This window comes from Prionailurus viverrinus, chromosome A3, assembly GCF_022837055.1.
Source record: "Prionailurus viverrinus isolate Anna chromosome A3, UM_Priviv_1.0, whole genome shotgun sequence".
Classification (NCBI taxonomy): domain Eukaryota; kingdom Metazoa; phylum Chordata; class Mammalia; order Carnivora; family Felidae; genus Prionailurus; species Prionailurus viverrinus.
In genome coordinates, this window is record NC_062563.1 from 89739666 (window position 1) to 89765086 (window position 25421).

The window sequence follows — 25421 nt, forward strand, 5'->3', positions numbered from 1 at the left end:
AATACAGATGTTACCTAAAGGTGGAGTAACAGACCTCCCCAAAAAATGATAGTGGGAATCTAAATTGATAAATCACTTTGAAGAATAATATGTAGTAAGAACAAATACATGAAAATCCTTTTTTTGATCCAGCTGATCTCTTTCTAGGTATAAACCATATACCAGCAGAACTGGTACTACCTGGGAGCTTGGTAGAAGATGCCTAATCTCCAGAATGGCCTCAGACCTACTGAATTAAGAATCTACATTTAACAAATCCCCATGTGATTTGTATATATAGCAACATTTGAAGAACATAGTTCTCAAGAAACCCTGAATGTGTGAACAAAGAGACACAAACAAGAATATTTACTGAACCACCGTCTGCATAGCAAACAACTGGAGACACATCAAATGTCCTTCACAGTATGTGAGGACAGCTATCTTGTAGCAACAACAATCCCAAAAATCTCAGTGTCTTAAAGCAAAGATTTATAACTTACTCATACTATACACCCATACCAGGTTGACAGAGAAGTTCTGTTCATTGCAGTTACTAAGGGATTCAACCAACATCTTGAAAGTTACCATTGGTCACACCCAAAGGAAAACAGACCTCTGGAAGGACCTTGTGCTAGAAAGTAACTGCTAAGCCCAAAAGTAACATTCACCACTTCTGCTCACATCTTATCAGTCACACAGCCCAATGGAGCCCAGGAAACATAATCCTACTATAGCGCCAGAAGAAGACTGAGCTGGAAGTATTGGTGCACAGCACTTATAACTACTACTGGAAATGAGAGGGGAAATGTGAATTATTTACATAATGGACTATTATGAAGGATTAAAGTAAGTGAACTAGATCTATATACATAAATAAATTCTCCATTAGTGTGGAAGCCCCATAACAGCAGATATTTTTGTCTGTTTTCTTCAGAGCTGTATCCCCAAGAACAATGCCTAGCATATAGTAAGTACTCCACTCATTTTTGTGGAATGAATGAATGAATGAATGAATCTCAAAAAAAAACGACTGAGAACCATTCATGTACATGTTTTTAAAAACACAAAATAATACAATATATGATTTGCAGACGTTAAAAACATGGACTAGAAAGACACCAAATTTATGATACTGGTTTCCTCAGGGGAGTAGTGAAAGGAATAGGGTTGAGGAAAGGGACATAAATCTTATCTGTAATTGTAAAAAATGTCTATCTTTACCTCTCTCTGTCCAGATATGTCTATATACGTCTATGTGTATTTATATATATATAAATCAAAACTGGAAAATTATTAATATCTGTTAATTCAGAGAAGCTGGTACACAGTGTTTTTTTTATTCTCTGTAATCTTCTGTAATTTTAGAACGTTACTAAGAGGTTATCAGAAAAATAACACTACTTTCATATCTCACTGAACAGAACTTCTCCTATTATCTTACCTACATTCTCATATGTGAACACATCCTCCTGGGAAAAAGATGGGTGTCTAAGAAATTCAAAAAACTTTGATGCTTCATGCTTTTTAGGCTTTAAAATTCTTGAGGATTTAATGGTTTTATTAACAATATTTCTATTGTTATTTCAATATCACATTTTAATTCTATACTTCTTCCCTTGAAACCTAGGTAAAAATCAACATTCCAGAAAGATGTGTCCTGTTTATCAGACAGCCTCACATACCCCCTCATACTGCAGCACACTCCAGGGTAGTGTGCTTACTCTAGCTTGGGAAGAAGAGCGGAAGAGTCACTATAGACATTCCTTTGGAAAAAAACCAGAAGAAAACAGCCTCCATAATCATGTGAACCAGCTCCCTAAAATCAATCAGTCAACACCTCCCTCCCTCCCTCACTGTACACATAGACTTCCTCCCTCTCTCTCTCTCCCCCTCTCTCTACTGATTCTGTTTCAGGGAAGAACCCTAAGTCACCCCTGCACCAGAACCAGTAATCATTTTTCTACTACAATGCTAAACCAAAGCATGTTTCTCCAATAAACTACCACTAAAAGTTACGTGTTTTATCCCTGAAAGACCAGGTCTTCTAAAAACCGAACTATGAGTAGTGTTTTTCTTATTAAACATGATATATGGCAAAATACATCAGCATACCAGCAGTGTATATAAGTAAGTCTCAGGATGAATCAACAGATATACAAAAGGCTAGAGAGGATGTTATACGGACTTAATTATTTCTTGAAAGGTTAGGCTAAATATGGACCTTAAAACTATCCTAATTAACAGAAACTTTAGATAATAAAAAATATTCAATAAAACAATCTTACCTTTTAGTTTTCATCTGGTCCCTCAGTTTGCTATACATCTCTAGGACTTGAAAGAAAAGGGGGAAAAGAGCATATAAGTATTATTCAGAGCAAGTGAAAAACTTCTTAAAGCTAAAGGAATTACATCAAGAATCCTAGTCCATTTCCAGCTCCTCACCTGGAAGACACAGCATTAATTTATCAACAGTGGCTGAAATATTTCTCTGTTGTAGTCGACACTGCTTCAGCTCTTCCATTGCTATTACCAGCTTGGCAAGAGGAAAAAAAACTGAATTATGCCAGTAGCTGTAAATAAAAAGCTTTCAGTCACATTTTTCCACCCTGTGTTCAATTCATCAGAAAATCCCAGACAGTTTCATAGAAAGACCTGCCAAGTGAACTAAGAAACTGCCTTTCTCAACTAGTAAAACATTCCTGCGTGGTTTCCCATTTTCTCCCCAAGATACATACTATACTGGAAAAGGCCAGCTAAAGTGGAATCCTAAAATCCAGGGGCTATCCAGAAGAAAAGAAGAAACTTGCGGATTTTCTCCAAGCCTTACTCAGACCCTTCATTATGCTTGGTTTCATCAAATCTTCTGAGAAGATCCTATGTTTCTCTCATCAGTGCGAGGCTCCTTGAGGGAAACAGTCCTCCCTATATTGCTTCAGTTGGGTTTTAAACATAATCTTCAACTAAATCTCTATTTTAACAAATAAACCACATGCTTAGAAGTTATGGCTTTTCCAAGAGTTCCGGTTTAGGGAAGAGTAACTCACTTTTCCTTCCCATTTGAAGTCATACCACACTACAACTAGAAGAAACTGCATTCTCTGTGTAATTTTAAATATGTGAGACAAACTTTCAAAAAACAGTAATCTACATAGCTTTTTGTGGTACTCATCCCGAACCTATACCTAAAAAACGTTATCTGCTTAGGTAATACAAAAAAAGAGAGAGAGAGAGAGAGAGAGAGAGAGAGAGAGAGAGAGAAATAGCCCTGATTAAGTCATTGATAAAACAATCAAAAGCTAGCCTTAAAAATTATTAAAACTAGGGGCGCCTGGGTGGCGCAGTCGGTTAAGCATCCGACTTCAGCCAGGTCACGATCTCACGGTCCGTGAGTTCAAGCCCCACGTCAGGCTCTGGGCTGATGGCTCAGAGCCTGGAGCCTGTTTCCGATTCTGTGTCTCCCTCTCTCTCTGCCCCTCCCCCATTCATGATCTGTCTCTCTCTTTCCCAAAAATCAATAAATGTTGAAAAAAAAAATTAAAAAAAAAATTATTAAAACTAAATAAGTACTAGTCGGTAATAAAAGTACATGACACAAAGAACAGTGATGGTCTGCAAGTCAGAAAATAATTGCTATGTAAATTTTAGCAAATCATCTGTTTTAGTTTCCTCACCAATAAAATGGCGATAATACCTGTCCTGATTTATCATAGGTCTGTCATGGGAATCAAGTGAGAAAAAGGATGTAAAATAATCTTGTAAACTGTGATGGCTTAAATGGCAATTATATCAATTAACAGAATCACTGATTCACTTTTTAACAAATATTTCTGGAGCACCCACCTTGTGCCAGTCACTGTTTAGGCAGGCAGAGGGAATATGGCAATGAATAAAACAAATAAAAATTCCCGACTTCACGGAGCTTAATTTCTAATGGAAGGAGACAGACAGAAAACAAACATACCACTAAAAATATGTAATAGTAGAGCACGATAGGTGCAGTGGAGAAAAATAAAGCACAAAAAGTAAAACTAAAAAGAATGCAGGAGTGAGAACGAGTCTGCAATTTCAAATAAAAGGCATCATTAAGAAGGGAACATCTGAGCAAAGTCTGAAGTAGAATATTGGGGAAAAAGCATTCCAGACAGAGAGAACAGCAGTGGCCACTCAAGTGATTTAAAACCACAGCTACGAAAAGCTACATCCTTGTGCTCACTTTGGCAGCACATATACTAGAAAAGCTACATCCTTTCTCATTACACTTTCTAGTGGCTATATTCATTTAATTCAGAAAAACATTAGGAGAAGCAATGATAACGTCCAAGTTCCTCCAACACACTGCTCTTGGTCTTCTAAGCCATCAAGAATGCAGTCATCACAAGAGAATGACAGGAAACAGAGAAGATTTGTTCAAAAGGTAAACCGGCCTTACTTCCTTTCCCTCATGTTGCAGTTTTCTATTAGTATCCGTCACTTGATTCTGTGGAGAGAAGACAATTTAAACTCATAAAAAAACAAACATTTAGACAATTGTTGGGTAAGATCAACATTTTTTTTTAACTTTTTAATGTTTATTCATTTTTTGATAGAGAGACAGAGTATGAGTGGGGGAGGGGCAGAGAGAGGGGGAGACACAGAATCAGAAGCAGGCTCCAGGCTCTGAGCTGACAGCACAGAGCCCGACATGGGGCTCGAACTCATGGACCGTGAGGTCATGACTTGAGCCGAAATCGGACGCTCAACAGACTGAGCCACCCAAGCACCCCAAGATCAACATTTTAAATGAAAAGACTAAAAACAGTTATTCAGATACTTTCAGGATCCCAACACGTTTTGGTTTAATGGCATTCTCTTGGGTCTAAATTCTATCAACTTTTCTACTCAATGTTTTCTACTGCATGGTATTTTTAAAAATCAAAGAAAACAAATTTACTGACTGACATGTTCAGCTTAGAATATTCCAAACTAAGACACCATAACAACTAAGGATCACAACTGAGTTTTGGAAAGAAAAGAGAGAAAACAGAAAATAGAAAAAATTACCCAGAGAACCTTCGCATCTCTACTATATGTACAAAGAACGAATTTTACCATAGATATTCCTCACTTCACCAATGTATTCCTGGAAAACTTGGGTGTAAACTGAACTTTTAACTCAGGTCAAATTTTCTGTTTGTTATCCTAATTTTATTTTTTTTATTCTTTTTTTTCTTTTAAGTTCATTTATTTTGAGAAAGAGAGAGAGCACAAGCAGGGGAGGGGCAGAGAGAGAGAGGGAGAGAGAAAATCTCAAGCAGGCTCTGTGCTGTCAGTGCAGAGCCCAACACGGGGCTCAGTCTCACAAACCATAAGCTCATGACCTGAGCCAAAATTACGAATTGAATGCTTAACCAACTGAGCCACCCAGATGCCCCTATTATCCTCATTTTAGAAAACATTTTATCTTAATTCTTTTTGAAAATTTTTTAACTGAGTTGTTATTTTTGACAGAGAGAGAGCGAGAGACAGAACACGACTGGGGGAGAGGCAGAGAGAGAGGGAGACACAGAATCTGAAGCAGGCTCCAGGCTCTGTGCTGTCAGCACAAAGCCTGACGTGGGGCTTGAACTCGTGAACTGCAAGACCATGGGCAGATCTGAAGTTGAACACTTAACCGACTGAGCCACCCAGAGGCCTCTTTTGGATCATTAATTCAAAATAGTTCCTAACACTTCCGTATTCTCATTTTTTTTTTAAATTAATCAATCTCTTCATCAGATAGTCAAAACTATGTAAACAGGCCTTAAAATTTATCTAGAGTTCATAATTTAAAGGCGCTGGCACCAAGTTTTTTGACATCCACTTTTGGAGATTCGACTGATATAAAAAAAATTAAGTATACAGAACAGTAATTTCCTCACCATGTCGATATTATCAAAACATGAGCAGGGGCACCTGGGTGGCTCAATCAGTTGAGCATCCAATTCTTGATTTTGGCTCAGGTCATGATCTCATGGTCATGAGATCAAGCTCCATGCCCAGCATGGAGCCTGTTCCTGTTTGAGATTCTCTCTCTCCCTCTCCCTCTGCCCTTCTCTCTCTCTCTCTCTCTCTCTCTCTCTCTCTCTCTCTCTAAGCAACAACAACAAACATGAGCAATATTAACTTCTAAAGCTTTCTTTAATGGAGGCTTTCTACCCCCTTCCACCAATAACTGCCACTCCTTACACTTTTAAGACATTCCCTTAGCTGAGTGTTTCCTATTATGTCCCTTAGAACACCAAGAAATGTTAATAGGCACTCTTCACATGCACCCAGAGGTGCACACAGTGCACAGATAGATACACACACACATATACATACACACACACCAAATATCCCACTAAAATTCAGTGGGAAATTCCACTAAACAGGTTACTTTATTCAGGACTTCTTGAAGCCTTTAATATTCTGCATGTACCATGAATGCCCAATAAGGGGGATATCATACAGAATGTTTTCCACATTTATTTAACATAACACCCTTTTACTGAGGATCATCTTAAGAAACTAGTTTTTCAGGAATACACATCTGAAAACTTTTCCCTACACTATATACTACACCTGGAGTATCATTTTCAGAGCAGATTGCCACAAGCACCTCCTTTTTTCACAGACAAAATAAAACCCAACCTTCTCCAGAAAGTCTTTATGAAGTAACAGAAAAAGAAGAAACCCTCAAACCTCCTCTTTACTATTTAATAGTACCACATGTGAAACACTTGGTTTTACTGGACTATTAGCTCAACATGAATTAAGAATTAAGAATGTAGCTGTCCCAAATGCAGAGCTAAGACAACACTAATAGAAGCATTGTCTAAATGGTTCTAAAATGCTTCTAAATTGTCTAAATTACGGGGGTCAAGAAACTATTTTTGCAAAGGGCTAGGTAGATAATCTCTGTTGTAACTATTCCTTTCAGCCACTATAGCAAAAATGCAGCCATAAACAAAACGTAGATGAATGAGCATTGCTGCATTCCAACAAAACTTTATTTACAAAAATAGGAGACAAGCTGGATTTGGCCTGCAAGACACAGTTTGCTGATCCTTCGTCTGGAATCAGTAAGATGGTAAGACTCTAAGACCACATGATAAGAATTACATTAAGATGCCATGTTTTAGCAAGGCCACTGACAACTGAAACACGGTTAGATGGGAGTATGTTTGGAGAAGAACTCAAAGCTACACACATGAAAAATAAAGGGTATTTTAGCCCAAAGATGGGTAAAATATTCATTTAGAGATACTATATACTATACCTGGACACTATACACTATACCTAAATAACAGGTATCCATCAAATATCTGAAAAGCTATCACAATAAAGGTGCTAAAGTATCTGAAGGGCGATCAGAAGAAAGATGCTGCCCTAAAAATAGTGCTTTTTACTCAAACTAATAAATGGATGTTACTAGAACATAGGAAAAATAACAGCTTAATATAAGAAAAAGCTTTCAAGCTATGTGAATAAAAATGGGGTGGGATGCCTTGAATTGTACTGCTATCCCCCCCTTTCACAGTAGTTATTCAAGAGTAATTTGTTTTTTAATCCTAGATATCTCATGAAATTCCACCTTCCATGAATCTCCTAAATTCAAAATCATGGTCTCTATTTACCTTATAAAGACACAATTTCTAAAACTTTTTTTAACCTCAAACTCTTTGCAAGAACATTTTACATTGCAAACCGTACACAAGTTTAAGGAATACATGCAAACACGCAACACACACACACACACACACACACACACACACACACGCACACGCACACGCACACACATGCACACACATGCATGCCTGAAGCAAAATTCCATGGAATACATGCTATTATTTTCTATTCTGTTCTGTTCTATTTCATTTCAATTTTTATTAACAATACTGATTATGGCCCCCTAAACTGATCTCATGCAAATGATAGTTCTAAAACACATTCAGAGGTGGGGTGCCTGGGTGGCTCAGTCGGTTGGATGTCCGACTTCAGCTCAGGGCATGATCTCATACTCCATGAGTTTCAGCCCCCACATCAGGCTCTCTGCTGACAGCTCAGAGCCTGGAGCCTGCTTCAGATTCTGTATCTCCTTCTCTCTCTGCCTCTCCCCCAACTTGCACTCTGTCTCTCTCTCTCAAAAATAAAATAAAAACATTAGAAAAAAATTTTTAAACACATTCAGAGGAGCCTAACCAATGCTTCTAATAAAGATAATTACTATTTCAATACTATTATAACATAAAAATGAAAGGACATGGGGTGCCTGGGTGGCTCAGTCAGTTAGGCGTCCAACTCTTGATCTCAGGGTCTTGAGTTTGAGCCCTGCGTTGGGCTCCATGCCGGGCATGGAGTCTATTTAAAAAAAAGAGAGAGAGAGAGAGAGAGAGAAGAAAGTATCCTGCTGATCCAGGATGCTACTCCATGTAGAAAACATAAACATAGAGAGAGATAATATATATACTATGAATCAAAAGAAATAGTGGGTATTCTAGAAAGTGTAGTTTCTCTTCATTGTTATGTTAAAATAATACTGACAATAGTTAACATTTAACCTTGTCCATTTTCTAAATATTTTTTCTAGAGTTCAAGAATCTCAAATTTTCATAGGTTCTTAAGCCAGGCTGAATGGATCCCTCCGAGAGCAAAACCTCCCGGGTGTGCCGCTAGACTTTAATAGCCTCAGGTTTCAGAGGAAATGAGTGGAGCCTGAAGCAGTCAAACACCCTGAACTGGCAGTCATGCTTTCTCTCAGGGGCATCTTGAGTAATCTGAAGGAATTTGCAACCTGGAACAATTTGGAGGAAGAAAGAGGAAGGGAAGATGAGTACCAAGCGGCCAGTGATACCAGCAACTGGTGAACATTATGGGCAATATTCAGTGGTCCTGCCAAGGAAAGTATTCTGCCCCATAGCTACTTCAGTGACCAGAGGCAGAGCTTTATGCTGTCCCTCACAGACAAGGGGCCGGGAGAGCAGAGGGAGAAGTTTGGAATATACACATACAAGAAACACAGAAAAGAACAGCCTGAAGTGAGAATGGAAAGTTGGGATGCCTGAGTGAGGACAAATAGCACACATGGCTCCTGGCAAGAGCCCCATATCTTTGTTTTTAGACATTGCAGATACTTCTGTTCATCTGAAGCCTCAATTGTCCATTTCAGCCTTCAAAACTTCATTGTAACTTTTTATTTTAAATGTAATCAAATTGGGGCGCCAAGGTGGCTCAGTTGGTTAAATGTCCAACTTCCTAAGGTCATGATCTCGTGGTTTGTGAGTTTGAGTCCCACATCAGGCTCTGAGCTGACAGCATGGAGCCTACTTGGGATTCTCTGTCTCCCTTTGTCTCTGCCCTCCCCAGTGCATTTTCGTTCTCTTTCTCTCAAAATAAATAAATAAACTTAAAAAAATTCTTTAAAAAAGACAAATATAGTCAAATTGTCCATACTTTTTAATTGCTTACTACATTAAGTAAACATTTGTAATACCTTCTCATGTAAGATATTTTTCTAAAATACACTGTAGTTTATTATTCTTTTAAATGAATGTACCAAGATTTATTTTACTAATCTTCTACTAAATGACTTTAAGGACATTTAATGACTTTAAGTTTTACACATTAGAGGGCAGGGCAGGGGAAAAATAATTAAGTTAAATTAAATTTAGGGGGTGTAGGTCGCTCAGTCGGTTAAGAGTCCAACTCCAGCTCAGGTCATGATCTTGTGATTCATGGATTCAAACACCGCGACAGGCTCTCTGCTGACAGCTCAGAGCCTGGAGCCTCCTTTGGATGCTGTGTCTCCCTCTTTCTTCACTCCCCAGCCCTCCCCTTTCACACTCTGTCTCCCTCTCTCAAAAATAAACATTAAAAAACATTAAATTAAATTAAGTTTTACACATGAAAAAGAAATCATATGAACATCCTTATACATACACCTATAGCCTTAGAATAAGTCTTTAAAACTATGTGGGGTCTGGGGTTCCTGGGTAGCTCAGTCAGTTAAGTGTCTGACTCTTGATTTCGGCTCAGGTCATGATCTCACAGTTACTGAGTTCGAGCCCTGCATCAGGCTCTGTGCTGATGGTACAAGCCTGCTTGGGATATTCTCTCTCTCTCTCTCTTTCTCTCTCCCTCTCTGCCCCTCTCCCACTCACACTCTCTATCTTAAAAAAAACAAAAACAAAAACAAAACAAAACAAAAAACTATGTGGAGTTTTAAGTACTCATAAATAAAATTGCTCTCCTTGAAGAGCGTAACAATCTATACTCCAACCAGGCATTCCCTGTTTGACTGGTATCATATCTCTACTCTTAAATAGCATTTTTTTTCATCTTTTCATTTAATTAGGTGACATTTTATTGTTTAAGTCAGCATTCCTTTAATTTTCTAAATTGTAGAGTTCCTTTATATTTCTTCTTATATGAACCATATATTAATGTCTATTTCTCAGTTTATTAGACTGTTCATATTTTTCCTTTTAACTTATAAAGACTTTTCCTATGTTAAGGATATTAATCACTTAGCAAATGTATTTTTTTCTTTTTTTGGCAAATGTATTTTTAAATAGCTTTTATTTATTATTTATATTTTTAACTTATATGTAGAAAAGATTCTTTCACTTTAATGTTGTCATTTCTATCAAATATTTTCTTTCTGGCTCTACGAATTTTGTTTAGAAATGTACTCCTCAGTCCCCAAATCACATAAATATTCATCTGTACTTTCTACTAGTTTCTTTATGGTTTTGTCTTGTCTATTTAACTGTTTTGTTCATCTGAAATTAATGTTGATATATTGAATGAAAAACAGATCAAACTTAATTTGAACTAAAATAGTTACGCATTAAGCACAGTAACAACAACAACAAAAAACAGAACAGAAGAGCTGTTACTTTTGGAGGGGAGAGTAAAGAGAGCAACTGAGAAGGATACAAAAGAGATTTAATTGTGTTGGAAATAATACATTTCTTAAGAAGGTTGGATAGCTGTTGTACAGCTCCATAAGCTCTTACTTGAAACCTTGGGACCCACTGTGTTTTGGACTCCAGAAATTTGGAGATTTTATAAAGATAATATGGACCTATTGTACATTACATAAAACCTCTACCCAATGGATAGTAGGACAAGATCCCACCATCAAACACATTAATAATTCTGCAGCAAAATACAAAATTTTACATTAAATGAAACATTTAAAAGTTTGACAGCTTCATGCAGGTTAGGTTTTACAGTCAAATTAGCTGATAAATCACTGTAGCTTTAAATAGCCCACTTTTCCCCTCAATAAAGTTGCTTCTTTGCTTTTCTTACCAATGTATTGTTTTATAGGAATTTCACACTCACTATCAAGTTCATCTTTTTGGGATCTTAATCCAAATTCCAATAAGAGAAAGAGGAGGAGGAAGAGGAGAAGAAGAAGAAGAAAAAGAAGAAGGGAATGAGGGAAGGAAGGGGAGGGGAGAGGAAGAACAGGGGAGAAGAGAAAAAGGAGAGGGGAGGGGAAGAAAAGGAGAGGGAAAGGGAAGGGGAAGGGAAGGAAGGAAAGAGAAGGGAGGAGTTGAGAGGGGAGGGGAGGGGAGGAAAGAAGAAAGAAAGAAAGAAAGAAAGAAAGAAAGAGAAAGAAAGAGACAGAAAGAAAAGAAAAAAGAAAAGAAAAAAGAAGAGAAGAGAGAAAAAAAAGAAAAGAAAAGAAAAGAAAAGAAAAGAAAAGAAAAGAAAAAAGAAAAAAGAAAAAAAGAGAAAGAAAGGAAGGAAGGAAGGAGGAAGGGAAATTAGAAACATAAGGACTGGAAAGAATGAAATAAAGCTGTTATACTTACAGAGCATATGAGTGTTAACACAGAAAATTCAAAAGAAATCCACACACAGATTATTAGAAATAATGGAAGAGTTTAGTGAAGTGGTTAGATTTAAGATCAATAAGCAAAATCAGTTATCCAAGATAAGGGACCTGACCAATATGGCTGATCTCCTTCCTATATTTGAATCTGTCATATCAAGAATGAACTCCCACACTTTGGTAAAAGATACACCACAGCTACCACTGACTTTTTTTTCCCTGTGACCTTGGTTGCCATGCTGCAGAGACTTCTGCAGCCACACTCCACAAGCCTCTCATCCTACAGTGATGCTTTTACCTAGCAAGGAAGTAGATGGAGGACACGAAGAGTCAACTGGGTTTCTATTTGAAAGAAACAGTTACTGATTCTGTTGCTGGTTCTCACCCACATATAGTTATCCAAAATAAAGTTTAACTTTATTCTGTATTATTATTCTGTATTAACTGTATTCTTATTAGCTAAAATAGTCCCAATTATCTACATTTCAGTACAAATTCCTTTTCTTGGTATCTTGACTACAAACATGGACCCTGTAATGGACTCCCTACTCCTTTAGCGCTAATCAAAACCCCAGCACAGGACAGAAAATTAGTCTCTCTTAGAGTCTCCTTACTTTGAGTTTCTGGGCTTCTCCTCTCACTTTCAACAGTTCAGTTATAGAGTCCACAAAGCCCTGGTAATGAAAGTTGCACATTTTCTCAATTTCTCGGTCATGATTACGGATGCGAGTTTCAAGCTTCTCCATGAATCGTCCATGTTCTTCACCATCATAGACAGACCTTTAAAAAAAAAATTGTATGAAGATTACACCAGATTTACTTCTAAGAAACAGAAACAGAATTATAAACCCAGAAGCAAATTTATGTGGAAATTTCATACTGAAGGTACATTAACCACAGAGTAATCCAATCATATTAATATTGACCCAATTCTAGATGAGCGGTTTTTTAAGGAAAATAGAAATTCTGCTTCCTATTCATTGAAAAATATTTAAATGTGACAGTATTCATCACATAATTATCATCATAAAGTGAAAGAACTGAATTGCAATTCCTTTGCACTTTCCTTTCTGAAACTTACCTCGAAAAACTCAATTTTGAGTAAAGCCAAATATTCAATTACTCCACGACTATACCCAAGAAGCTGATGCCGCCGGAGAAAAACACAGCTGAGCTGGGTACTCAGGTTAGCAATATAATCCCAAATCTAAACTGGGCACTCAATACATGCTGCTAGATAATACTCCTAAAACTATTCCCCCCTACCACCATCACCACCACAACATCACTTTGTATTCTCCAAAATAACTATGTGTAAGAAACTTACTTTCCCCTCTCTTCAAATGTCCACCCCCTCACTCTCAGCTGCTGACTTGACCACACACTTCACAGGAAAAAGAGAGAAATATGTCTCTTTTTCCCACTAAAATGAACGAACCTTCTTACCTCTCACTCTGTCCACTTTCCCGTAACAAAGGAAAAACTGTTTCCAGCTCTTATCTGTCAATCTTTGTTGATCAAGAACTTTATACCTTTAATTATTTCCTTTTATCCATCCCTTACACCATACATTTCCCCACTCTACTAAACCATTCTCGTGGGTATATAAACAGGACCTTAAGAAACTGTCCTTACCTATACATTTCTCTCCATCTTATTTCTCTGCTCCCCTTCCAGTAAAACTCCTTTCCCCTTCCTCACCTCCCAATAGTCAGCATTCATCATGCTCCACTTAATAGCAGCATTTGCTGTAACGTGATACACTCACCCTTCTTGAAACAATCTTTTCTCTAGAATTCCGTGATACCACAATAGTGTGGTTTTTTTATCCTTTCACTAACATGCCTTCTCAATCTCCTTTTTGGACTCCTCCTCTCTATTCTTTTTCTAAATATTCTAAAACAACTTATCTTTTCTACCTATGCTCTTTTACCAAGCAATGTCATCCCATGCCATGGCTTTAAAATACCCTGTACATAATAATGACTTCCTAATCCACACCTGTAATCAGACCACTGCACTGAGCACTAGACTCAAATACCCGGCTACCATTTAACAATCACAACTGGACTTTTAAAAACCATCTCAAATTTAAAAATCATCTATCACCAAACTATCTCCACTCTCCAACCTGTTCCTCCCCCAAATCTTCCCACCATTCACCCGCCTCACCACAACTAATAGCACTCTCCAGTTACCCAAGTCCAAAATCCAAACGCAGGAATTACTCCCAATCCACCTCTTTCTATCACGCACCCTATCCAATTGATCAAGAAGTCCTAACAATCCAACCTCCAAAACATATCTTAATAGTGGACTGCATCCCATTATTTCCACTAAAACTCTAGTCCAAATCTATATCACTGGCACACTACTAATAGCCTTCCAAAAGTCTCCATCTCCCCATCTGCCTGCCTGTATTCAGACACCCTCCACACAGCAGTTAAAATGATCTTTATAAAGCAGTAATTCATATGTTATCCTTCTGCTTTACCAAAGAAATAAAAATTTGGAAAATTCATTAAATTGTTTTGAACCTGTTAACACTAGTCTGGAAAATGTATGGTCTTTACATTTTATTGATTTAACTTGAAAGTGGAAGTTAATTGTAGAAAGAAAAAGAAAATGGCTTCTCTTTACCAAAGGAATAAAAATCTTAAATCCTTACCACAACCTATAAGATCCTACACAATCTAGACTCTGATTATCTCTCCAACCTCATTCCTCTCTAGTTCCCACCCCTAGCTTCCCTCCATCCCCTATGTTCTAGCTACAATGGCCTTTTTTGTTGTTTTTAAGGCTTTTCTTCCCTGAAGAATTTTGTTTTTGCTGTTCTCATGTTAGTAATGCTCATTCTCTGAATCTTCAAACAACTCTCTCATTCTCATCATCCATGGTTTGTTGTCTATCTCTCCCCCCAAACCCATCCCAATTAGATTATAAGCTCCAGGGCAAGAACTTTGTCTGCCATATTCACCACTGTACCTCTACAAACAGTGCCAAATAGGTGGTAGGCAATGAGTAAACATTCATTCATTGTTGACTAAATGAATGAGTAATACTATCTCTAAAACCTCTTCGACATCTGACATTTGTTTAACAAATACACATGTGTTCATTACCAACATTTTCACATTCTAGAATCATTTGTGGGTGCCAGATCATGACCCTCATCTTGCATACTCTCCTCAGCAGATCAGTTCCATTGCCCAAAACTCAGCAGTAACTACAGATAATATATATACAAGTTTGGCTTCCACTAAAAATTCTAAACACTTACTGCAGGAAACCCAGAGCAACCTATATTCATTCTCCTTCTTTTGAAATAAAGAGGAGAGATCTTCAAATAAATTATAAACAATCCCCATGCTGACAATTAAGACACAATATAGAGGGGCACCTGGGTGGCTCAGTTGGCTGAGCGTCCAACTTTGGCTCAGTTCATGATCTCGCAGTCTGTGAGTTCGAGCCCCGCATCAGGCTCGGTGCTGACAGCCTATTTTGGATTCTGTGTCTCCCTCTCTCTCTGCCCCTCCCCCACTCACACTCGGTCTCTCTCTCCTTCAAAAATAAATAAACATTAAAAAAAAAGACACAATATAGAATAACCACTTGCCTGAAGGAGCTATTTGAAATATGAACACAAGACATAATCTACCATTGACATTTCAACTAACTTCAAAAAAACATAAATTTCTCCTTCCAAAGGGAAAGAAAAGAAAGGTTACCATGTGAAGATACTAATATTCCTTGCCACTCATAGAAAAGCAATAACCAGTAAAAATGTATCAGTCTAAATGACATGAGCAGAAAGTATTCAACATTAGACAACTCTTTGGTTTCAAATTCAGTTATAGCTTGACCTAGTAATACTGTTAAGTAGCACATCTACTTCCTTCTACTATGTACAATCTCTTCTTTTTTTCCTTTCCAGTATCTATATTAATATCACAAAAGACAACTCAAGGAGAAGAAAATCCCCAAATTAAGAAATTCATAACATGTCAATAATGCCTCCCTAGTTCCCTGACCTTCCTATAAAATAATATAAATCAAAGAAGGAAAGGTAGATTTTCGTTGCCTGACTGTGTAGCCTTGGTTTTAGCAATGCAACTAAGCAGCCAACTCAGTTAATTTCTCTGACCCTCAGCTTTCTCATTTAGGAAACAGAAGACAATCAATTACAAATTCTCTTAAGTATCAGCCTACTTTCTACAATTAACTTCCACTTTCAAGTTAAGTCAATAAAATGTAAAGATCATACATTTTCCAGAATAGTGTTAACAGGTTCAAAACAATTTAATGAATTTTCTACATCCTTATCACTTAGCCCCTACCTATTTCTCCTATTTTACAGCCTTTATGATTCTACTATTCTCTTTAATTATAATAATGCTGAATAACATCAAAGGTTTACAGTGGATCCCTTGAGTATCTTGAGAGTTTAAAAAGTTAGAATAAACATAAAACCCACATATTTAAAACAGGGGTGTTGAACTATATTTAATAAATTTGTGTTCAATGGGTATGTTTCAAGAAATCCACATTTTCCAGATTTTATGTGTGTATAGGGAGAAGCACATATATGTAATTTTGGGGGAAACTGATCCATAGCTTCCATCTGGTTAACAAAGAGGTTAAAAATCACTGATTTAAAGGTTTTGCTTCAAACTGCCCAGCACAGGAAAAGGCAATTATAGATCACTACTTAACAGTTCAATTTCTACCAGCATTTCAAGTGTATCTGAGCCTTACTCAGTACTAACCAACATTATCTATCAGATATAAAATGTTAAAAGCAAAAATAAACAAGTCTTATATTCTGGAAAGATTATAGACCTACGAAAGTTAACCTAATATTTGCAGTCAACAGTGCACTTGAACAAAGAGTAGCTTCCCCACCCCCCCAACCCCAAATAAATGACTTAAACTAGAGAAAGACTGCCATCTAGTGATGACCCATTTCTAATATTCCTTGAAACTTTTGACTTGTGTCCAAGTAAGAGAGACTGCTTAAAAATCTAAAACCTGTATTCTATAATACCTCCTGGCCAATGACTTATAACTAGTTATTAAATGATACTTTATATAAAGCACTCTAATATTTAAATTTCCATTTCTAATATAAAGCAGGATTTACAGAAAAGCTATGTGCTTTTAACGTATCGGTGCCACAGGTGTGCCACAGTTAAGTAAGACTATGAAATAAACAAACTGCACCACTGCATTATTTGTCATAAGCCAAAGAATATTCTAGTACCTAGTAAAAGAGAAACAAGAAATGCTTAGGAATTAACAAGTTTTTATAGCCTAAATTTTGAGTCAACCACATAAATGCTGCCTTGTAGAGTCTAATTTCACCAAAAAAAGTACCCAATACACAAAAAACAACCACATAAACACATACACACAAACACACGTGCACACACACACAGGTTTTTGCAAAAAGTAACATGTTTTATCCTAGTGGCTATACCTGATGCATACTTTCAAACATCCTACCTAGATTTCATGGGCATTTTAAGAGACAGATTTTAACTGCTAAAATGGCACTTCAGGAATTCTATTCAACAAATACTTATCATTCCTCTGTAACAAATCATTACAGGATTATATCATTTGCTACAGCCTGTATCAGCTCTAATCTGTTTGTCCAAAGAGGAAAATAATGTTATGAGCATATTGTATCTCATTTAAATCCTTTGCTCCTTATAAATTAGACATAATTCCCATCTTATAAATGAAGAACTTGAACCCAAGGAGATGAAGCAACTTGCCAAATTCACACAGCTAGGAAGTGTCCTCTGTAGTACATTGGTCTGTCCAGTAAAGAAAGTAAAATGGTTCCATGAACCTCTAAAATTTCAGAGTTGAAAGAGGTCTTAGAGACGGAATACAAAGCTACTATTGTACAATGGAGGAAACTGAGGCTAAGGAAAGTAAAAATGCCATAATGAAAATTGCATTGCTTGTTACTGATACATCTGGAACTGACTCCCAAAGAAAACACAATTAGGAAAAGCTCATGCTGGACACAATGCTTCAGGGGTTTAAAAACAAAGACACAGGGCTCGTGGGTGGTTTGGCCAGTTAAGCGACTGACTTCAGCTCAGGTCATGATCTAGCGGTTAGTGGGTTCAAACCCAGAGACAGGCTCTGTGCTGACAGCTCAGAGCCCAGAGCCTGCTTCGGATTCTGTGTCTCCCCCTTCTGCTGCCCCTCCTCTGCTTGCACTGTCTCTCCCTCTCAAAAATGGATCAACACTAAAAAAAAAAAAAAAAGACACACATGCATGCGCACGCGCACTCTCTCTCTCTCTCTCTCTGTCTCTCTGTCTCTCTCTCTTCCACTTCTACTTCAGGATGAGTCCGTTGCCTATTAGTTGTGCCTACACAAAAGCTATTCCATTCTTCTTCCTGTTGGAAGAGCCCCAATTTGTTCTGGTGTTTCACCTTCCCATCCTACTCCAAGAGGTAAGTACAAACTAATCCGTAAACCAATCATGGTTATTCCATTCCCCATGTCAGTGACCAGTTAATAGGTGACACAACTCGCACCAATGAGAAATAAAGAAAAGTCTCAAAGTGAAGATCCAAGAAGACGTTTTCTTTCCTGAAGGATGCAGGAAAAGAAACTGCTTTTCCTACTTCAGACACTGTCCAATACAATGTGTGGGGATGCAGCAAACATCCCAAGGTGAGAGGAGACAGCCCCAACAATCTGAGGATGGCAAGGGGGAAAGCATGAAAAACACCTGGGTCCTTGATGATGAACCAATGCTGAAACAGTCCTATTTCCCAACTTCAGAGTACATGAGTTAATAAATTTCCTATTTTAAGGGCAATTTCCAATTTTTAGGAAATTGCTTATTTCCACTTTCCCTCAATATTCTATTACTTGCAAAGGAAAGTATCCTAAATGCACAACATTGTTCAGTCTTCAAAGGTAGTAGGTAAATCAAAGAAAAAGCCAACAGTGAATCAAAGTCTACACAATGCTAAGGAATCCTGTTCCCAGGACTGCTAGACTGCTTTCCCCATTTTCTTCCAGTTAAGAGTTAACTCCTCAAATCTCAGCTTGCACCTTAATTTTTCTAGGAAACTTTCTCTAGTTCCAGAGACTCTGTGTTCCTCCTTTGTTATGAATGCCATCACAGAATTTATTAAACTATATTCTGATTGCCCATTCACTTGTCAATTTCTCTTACTAGTTCTTACTAGAACATTAATTTCCTGTGGGCAGAGATTGTGTCTTGCCCATTTTATCTCCAGCTTCTAGCACCGAGCCTGGCCCGGAGGAGAGCCTCCATGTATGCTAAAGATGGAGAAATGGAAGGAATGGTAGGAGACTAAGATGTAGGTTTCTTTTTTTATTATTATTTCAAGTTTTTATTTAAATTCTAGTTAGTTAACATAAATGGTAAAATTGGTTTCACGTGCAGGATGATTCATCACCTACACATAACATCCAGTACTCATTACAAAATGGTGCCCTCCTTAGTACCCACCACCCATTTAGCCATTCCCCAGCCCACCTCCCTCCATCACCCCTCAGTTTGGTCTATATATTTAAGAGTCTCTTGGGGTGCCTTGGTGGCTCAGTCGATTGAGCATCTGACTCTTGATTTTAGCTCAGGTCACGATCCCAGGGTCATGGAATTGAGACCTGTGTTGGGCTCCACACTGAGCATGGAGCCTGCTTAAGATTCTCTCTTTCTCTTTCTCTTTCTCTTTCTCTCTCTCCCCCTCCCCTGCTCATGTTCTCTCTAAAAAAAAGTTTGGGGGCACCTGGGTGGCTCACTTAAGCGTCCGACTCTTGATTTCGGCTCAGGGCATAATCTCGCAGTTTGTGGGTTCAGGGACCCCCCCAGGCTTCGCACTGACAGTGGAGAGCCTGCTTGGGATTCTCTCTCTCTCTCTCTCTCTCTCTCTCTCGCTCTCGCTCTTTCTCTTTCAATCTCTCTCTCTGCCCCCATCAAAAATAAATAAATAAACCTTGAAAAATATAAATAAAAATAAAGTTTCCTATGGTTTGCTTCCCTCTCTTTTTTTCCCTGTTCCCCTATGTTCATCTGTTGTTTCTTAAATTCCACATATGAATGAAGTCATATGGTATTTGTCTTTCCCTCGTTAACTTACTTTGCTTGGCATAATACACTCTAGCTCCATCCATGTTATTGCAAATGGTAAGATTTCATTCTTTTTGATGGCTGAGTAATATTTCAGTGTGTGTGTGTGTGTGTGTGTGTGTGTGTGTGTGTGTGTGTACACACACCACATCTTCTTTATCCATTTATCAGTCAATGGACATTTGGGCTCTTCCCATAATTTGGCTATTGTTGAGAATCCTGCAACACACATCAGGTGCATGTGCCCCTCTGAATCAGTATTTTTGTATCCTTTGGATAAATACCTAGAAGTGCAATTGCTGGGTCATAGGCTAGTTCTATTTTTAACTTCTTGAGGAACCTCCATACTGTCTCCCACAGTGGCTACACCAATTTGCACTCCCATCAAAAATGTAGGAGGGTTCCCCTTTCTCCACATCCTCACCAACATGTGTTTTTTCCTACGTTTTTAATTTTAGCCATTTTGACAGGTGAGTAAGGTGGTGTCTCATCATGGTTTTGATTTGTATTTCCCTGATGATGAGCAATGTTGAGCATCTTTTCATGTGTCTATTAGCCATTTGGATATCTTCTTTGGAGAAATGTCTGTTCATGTCTTCTTCCCATTTCTAAACTGAATTGTTTATTTTGGGGTGTTGAGTTTGATAAGTTCTTTATAGATTTTGGATACTAACTAACCCTTTATCAGATATGCCATTTGCAAATATCTTCTCCCATTTCGAAGGCTGTCTTTTAGCTTTGTTATTGCCTTCACTGTGCAGAAGGTTTTTATCCTGATGAAGTCTCAGTAGTTCATTTTTGCTTTTGTTCCCCTTGCTTCTGGAGATGTGTCTAGTAAGAAGTTGCTATGGCCGAGGTCAAAGAAGTTGCTGCCTGTGTTCTCCCAGGATTTTGATTGTTTCCTGTCTCACATTTAGGTCTTTCGTCCACTTTGAACTTATTTTTGTGTATGGTGTAAGAAAGTGGCCAAGTTTCATTCTTCTGCATATTGCTGTCCAGTCTTCCCAATACCATTTGTTGAAGAGACCATCTTTTTTCCATTGGATATCATTTCCTGCTTTGTCAAAGATTAGTTGACCATAAGATGTGGGTTTCTGATTATCTCAAAGACAGTTGAATAATATCACATCAAACAAAGTTTAGCTGTTGAAATGTTTTCAGAACCAAGGAGAACTTTAAGACACAAAGACTGAACATTTTTCTTTTTGTTTTGATTAATCCAAGAAAAAAAATCCAGAATTTATTCTGGTCTTTTCTTTTTCATATATTTTTTTTTAACTTGTGTCATGGTTTTTAGTCTTGAAACATTTTCTTCTCATTAAGCTCCATAAAAGCATCATTAGTATTTTTGTTTATTCCAAAAGTTAAAAATAAAGTGGAAAAACAGATTTGAGCATGATGTTGAAAGAGAAACTGCAGAAGGTCAAGTGGAGTTTAAAGTTCCTTCCTCTTCTTCAGTTCATCTATCACTTTAATTCAGACCTTTACTGTGGTAATGTGGATGCTCAGAGTATATAAAGGTGAAAGTAGATCACTGTATATTAGCATCAAGGACAGGGGAAGCACATACTAGTTAAGGAAGTCTTAACTGAAAACTATACCCAAGTGTCCTTGCTCTGCCACAGGAGATCAAACACATTTAAATCCTTCTTCCACCCTACAGATACCAAGGTATACAACTGGCTTCACCAAAACAGTCCATGCAACCGAAAGAATGTTGTGATGGAGATCTCCTTCAAGGCAGAAAGGGGACCCCACACATGATGGCTTTTTTGATGGTATTTTCAGAGAGATAAAAACAGGGTGGAGAAATGTTAACTAGCACCTAGCTAAAGAGCTTACTAAAAACCTGGTATTGGCTAAATAGCATGGCAAAGTGGAGAAGGGGAAATCGTCACAAAACATCTGTCAAATCAACAACAGCCTATTGGAAAATAAACTAATGAAAGCAAGGAAACAGAGACCGCCATAACTGCTACTGTGACAGCCACACTGTTAAGGACAATCTATATCTCTATCTACCCTTAAACGTGTACCTTCCTATCTCAATGGAATAGATATCACAGCTCAATCTAAGACTAATTCTGTTCTAAAAACTCTCATTTCTCCTCCACTCCAGGAATGCTCCATCAATACTTCTTTTTATTTCTGTACTTTCAAATGTTTCATCCCTATGGACTTCTTTCTCTAAAACATCCCCTCCTCTTAAACCAACATAGCCCCATGGCACCTGGGTGGCTCAGCTGGTCAGGCATTGGATTCAGTCTCAGTTCAGATCTTGATTTCAAGGCCATGAGTTCAAGCCCCACACTGGGCTCTGCACTGGGCATGGAGCCTACTTAAAAACAACAACAACAGCATAGCCCCCTTTTTACTCTTTTTTAAACAAATACTGTTAAATTAAAATTTCTGTTCTGACAATTTGCCTTCTGACATCCTTTCTCTTACTCTTTCTCCTCTCATAGCTAAGATTCTTAAAAGACCAATCTATACCCACTGCCTCCATTTCCTCAAACTGGACTTGCTCTTTGACCCAGTTGTAACTTCTTTCTTACCCACATCACCCTAATGAACCGATTCTTGCTAAAATCAAAAAAAAAAAAAAGCCTGTCAAATAAAATATTCATTCTTCAGTTCATCATTTACTTGACTCCTCTTTTGTATGTGCTACTGCTAACCATTCCCTCTCCCTTGTTTTTTTTTTTTTTTTGAAGATTTTATTTTTAAGTAATCTCTACACCCAACAAAGGGCTCAAACCTACAATCCTGAGATCAACAGTCACATGCTCTACTGACTGGGCCAGCCACATGCCCCTCCCTCTCTCTTAAAGATCTACTCTCAGGGCTTCCATGACATTTCCCTTTTCAGTCTCCACTAATTCTTCTTCCTTCTGGACCTCAACACCTGCTTGGGCTTCATCTCCTCTCACTCTCGCACAAACTCACTCAGAGATATCATAAATACTTCAGTTTTCACTATTAAACACCTTTGACTCCCAAAGCAATAACACCAGGGCATACCTCTGTCAAATCCTGTAAACCCGAATATCCAACCACCATTCATCCTCAAAAACATCTCAAACCGCACGTGTCAAAAGTCGGAATCATTAGCTTGCCACCCAAATCTCCAATTCCCTCCTACAGTCACCATCTATAATTGAAGATACCACCACCCACCCAAACTAGAAATACGTAAGTTAACCTGGACTCCTCACCCCACCTCACGCCTCCTTCCAACTACTCAATCACCAAGACTAATTCTGATTCCATAATATCACTTCCATGCTTTTCTTCCTCCCTATCCCCCCCTGCTACTGCCCCGGCTCATGTCCTCATTATCTCTCTTAACAACCGTTTGACCTCCCTCCTTATTTCCCTAACAATCTTTGTTTGATACTTCTTTTGCAGTAATCTTCTTTAAATGAAATGTGATCATGAAACACACTCACTCCCTTTTAGAATTAAGACCTGCCTCAAAATCAAGTCCAAGTCCGTAACATAATATATAAGCCCTCTCCAGGTGTAGACTTATCTCTGAACACTCTCCACATTCTCTCTACAACTCCACTCGAAGTGCCTTGAGTGTACTCGGCAGTCGCTCTGCCCAGAATCTTATCATCACTTTACCTGGCAAGCTCCTACTCATCCTTCAAGCTTCAGCTCAAAACTCACTTCTATAAAACCTCCTTCCTTACTACAACTACCATAACCTGGCATAGAAGATTCCCTCCTTCCCAACGAGGTAGAACCTAACTAACTTTTCATAAAACCAGAGAAAATTTAAGCCTGCACTGTCAGGAGGCATTTACACCAAACAGAATTGTGAGTTCATTCTTTGAAGATTCATACTGAAGGTTTTACTTTTCTCCTACTTACTGATATGCTGACATTAGGCATCTTTTCCCACAAGAAGTCAATTTCTTCTATAATAAAAATCCATTGCAGTATGTAATAATCCAGTTTATTAAGGAATACATTTAAAAATCTACTTATATTGTCTTCATCATATGAGGACTTTAAGATACAAAACAGATGACCAGAAGGGAAGGAAAGCAAAAACTAATATAAAAACAGGGAGGAGGACAAAATATAAGAGATTCTTAAATATGGAGAACAAACAGAGGGTTGCTGGAGGGATTGTGAGAGGGGGGATGGGCTAAATGGGTAAGGGGCATTGAGGAATCTACTCCTGAAATCATTATTGTACTATATGCTCACTAACTTGGATATAAATTGTAAAAATAAATCAAATAATAAATAAATAAATAAATTTATAAAAATGAAGAAATGGGGCACCTGGGTGGCTCAGTCAGTTAAGCATCTGACTTTGACTCAGATCATGATCTCACAGCCCGTGAGTTCGAGCCCCGTTTCGGGCTCTGTGCTGACAGCTCAGAGCCTGGAGCCTCTGTGTCTACCTCTCTCTCTCTGCCCCTCCCCCTCCCAAAAATAAACAAACATTAAAAAATGTTTTGTTTTGTTTTTTTTATGAAGAAACAAAATCTGTTGAAGCACCTAGCCCTATCATTGATAATCAGTTGATACAGGATAAGAAGTACTCCTTAGTAGCCACAGCATCCTCATTTAACACCCCATTTACACCCTTATTTTGACACTGTAAATTTAAACTGGCCTTGAACCTATGAAACCATGTGTGGTTTGAGAAGTACTATCATCTTGCTTTGCCTTAAAGTTCTTCAACAAATGCTTAGTATTATTCTAGAAATGAATGGGCACCGCCACTAATAACATTTACTGATGGAAAGCTGAATCAATACTCTTCTGTTCTGAAATGTTTATTTGTTCATATTTTTGAGAGAGTACTACACTGAGCACTCTACATCATGATGGTTTATTTATCTGTCTATCTTCCCTATAGGACCTTGCGTTCCTTGAGGGTTTACTCCTGGAACAACGCCTGTATCCCACAGAGAAGGCATTATAGAGTGACAAAGGGTCTAAAGCAGTGCCTGAAATATGTTTCAACATTTAAACTTTCTCCAAAGACAAGCCTAGAGTTAATAATAAACATTCTTACTTAAAAAAAGTAAGTTCAAGTTCTAGCGGCACAAATAGTTTGTACTTCAGCTAAAATGCAAAATAGAAAAAGAAGGAATCGGAGGAAGAAAAAAAGAACTTAGAAAGTTCAAGGAAATCTATTGTAGAAGAAGAGAAGTGTCTGGGAATAATTTGTTATTTCCCCAGCTCTCCTCTAACCTTCTCTGGAAGCTAGGAGAAAGATGATTAAACAGCAACAAGACCTGACTCTGAAGAGAACTGGTGTTTCTGGCCCTTTTTTTGCCAACAGAAGCGGGGGGGGGGGGGGGGGGGGGGTGACAGCAGTCCCTAAGGGCTTTTAGAAAAAATTGCTTCCAGGTGGAAATTTTTTATGGTACTGTGCAGCCTGGAGCCATTTCTTGCTTTCCTTCTTAACTACTGATGATTAAACCATGGACAATCAGGCTACAA

The 25421-nt window shown here is 38.0% G+C and overlaps 1 protein-coding gene across 8 annotated transcripts in view; it reads right to left on the minus strand.

Annotated features, from left to right (window-relative positions):
* EXOC6B (exocyst complex component 6B) overlaps positions 1 to 25421 on the minus strand; it is a 616143-nt gene that overhangs the window by 513773 nt on the left and 76949 nt on the right. For 7 of the 8 annotated variants that reach the window (XR_007150805.1, XM_047852190.1, XM_047852188.1 and 4 more), the window contains 4 exons: positions 12439 to 12604; positions 4412 to 4459; positions 2425 to 2515; positions 2268 to 2313 (listed from right to left, as the gene is read on the minus strand). Coding sequence is in view for 7 of the 8 variants with exons in the window: in XM_047852188.1 (XP_047708144.1) it covers positions 2268 to 2313; positions 2425 to 2515; positions 4412 to 4459; positions 12439 to 12604 (351 nt within the window). In the remaining variant the exon portion in view is untranslated. The remainder of the gene's footprint in view (positions 1 to 2267; positions 2314 to 2424; positions 2516 to 4411; positions 4460 to 12438; positions 12605 to 25421) is intronic. The other variant, XM_047852194.1, reaches the window with a different exon arrangement.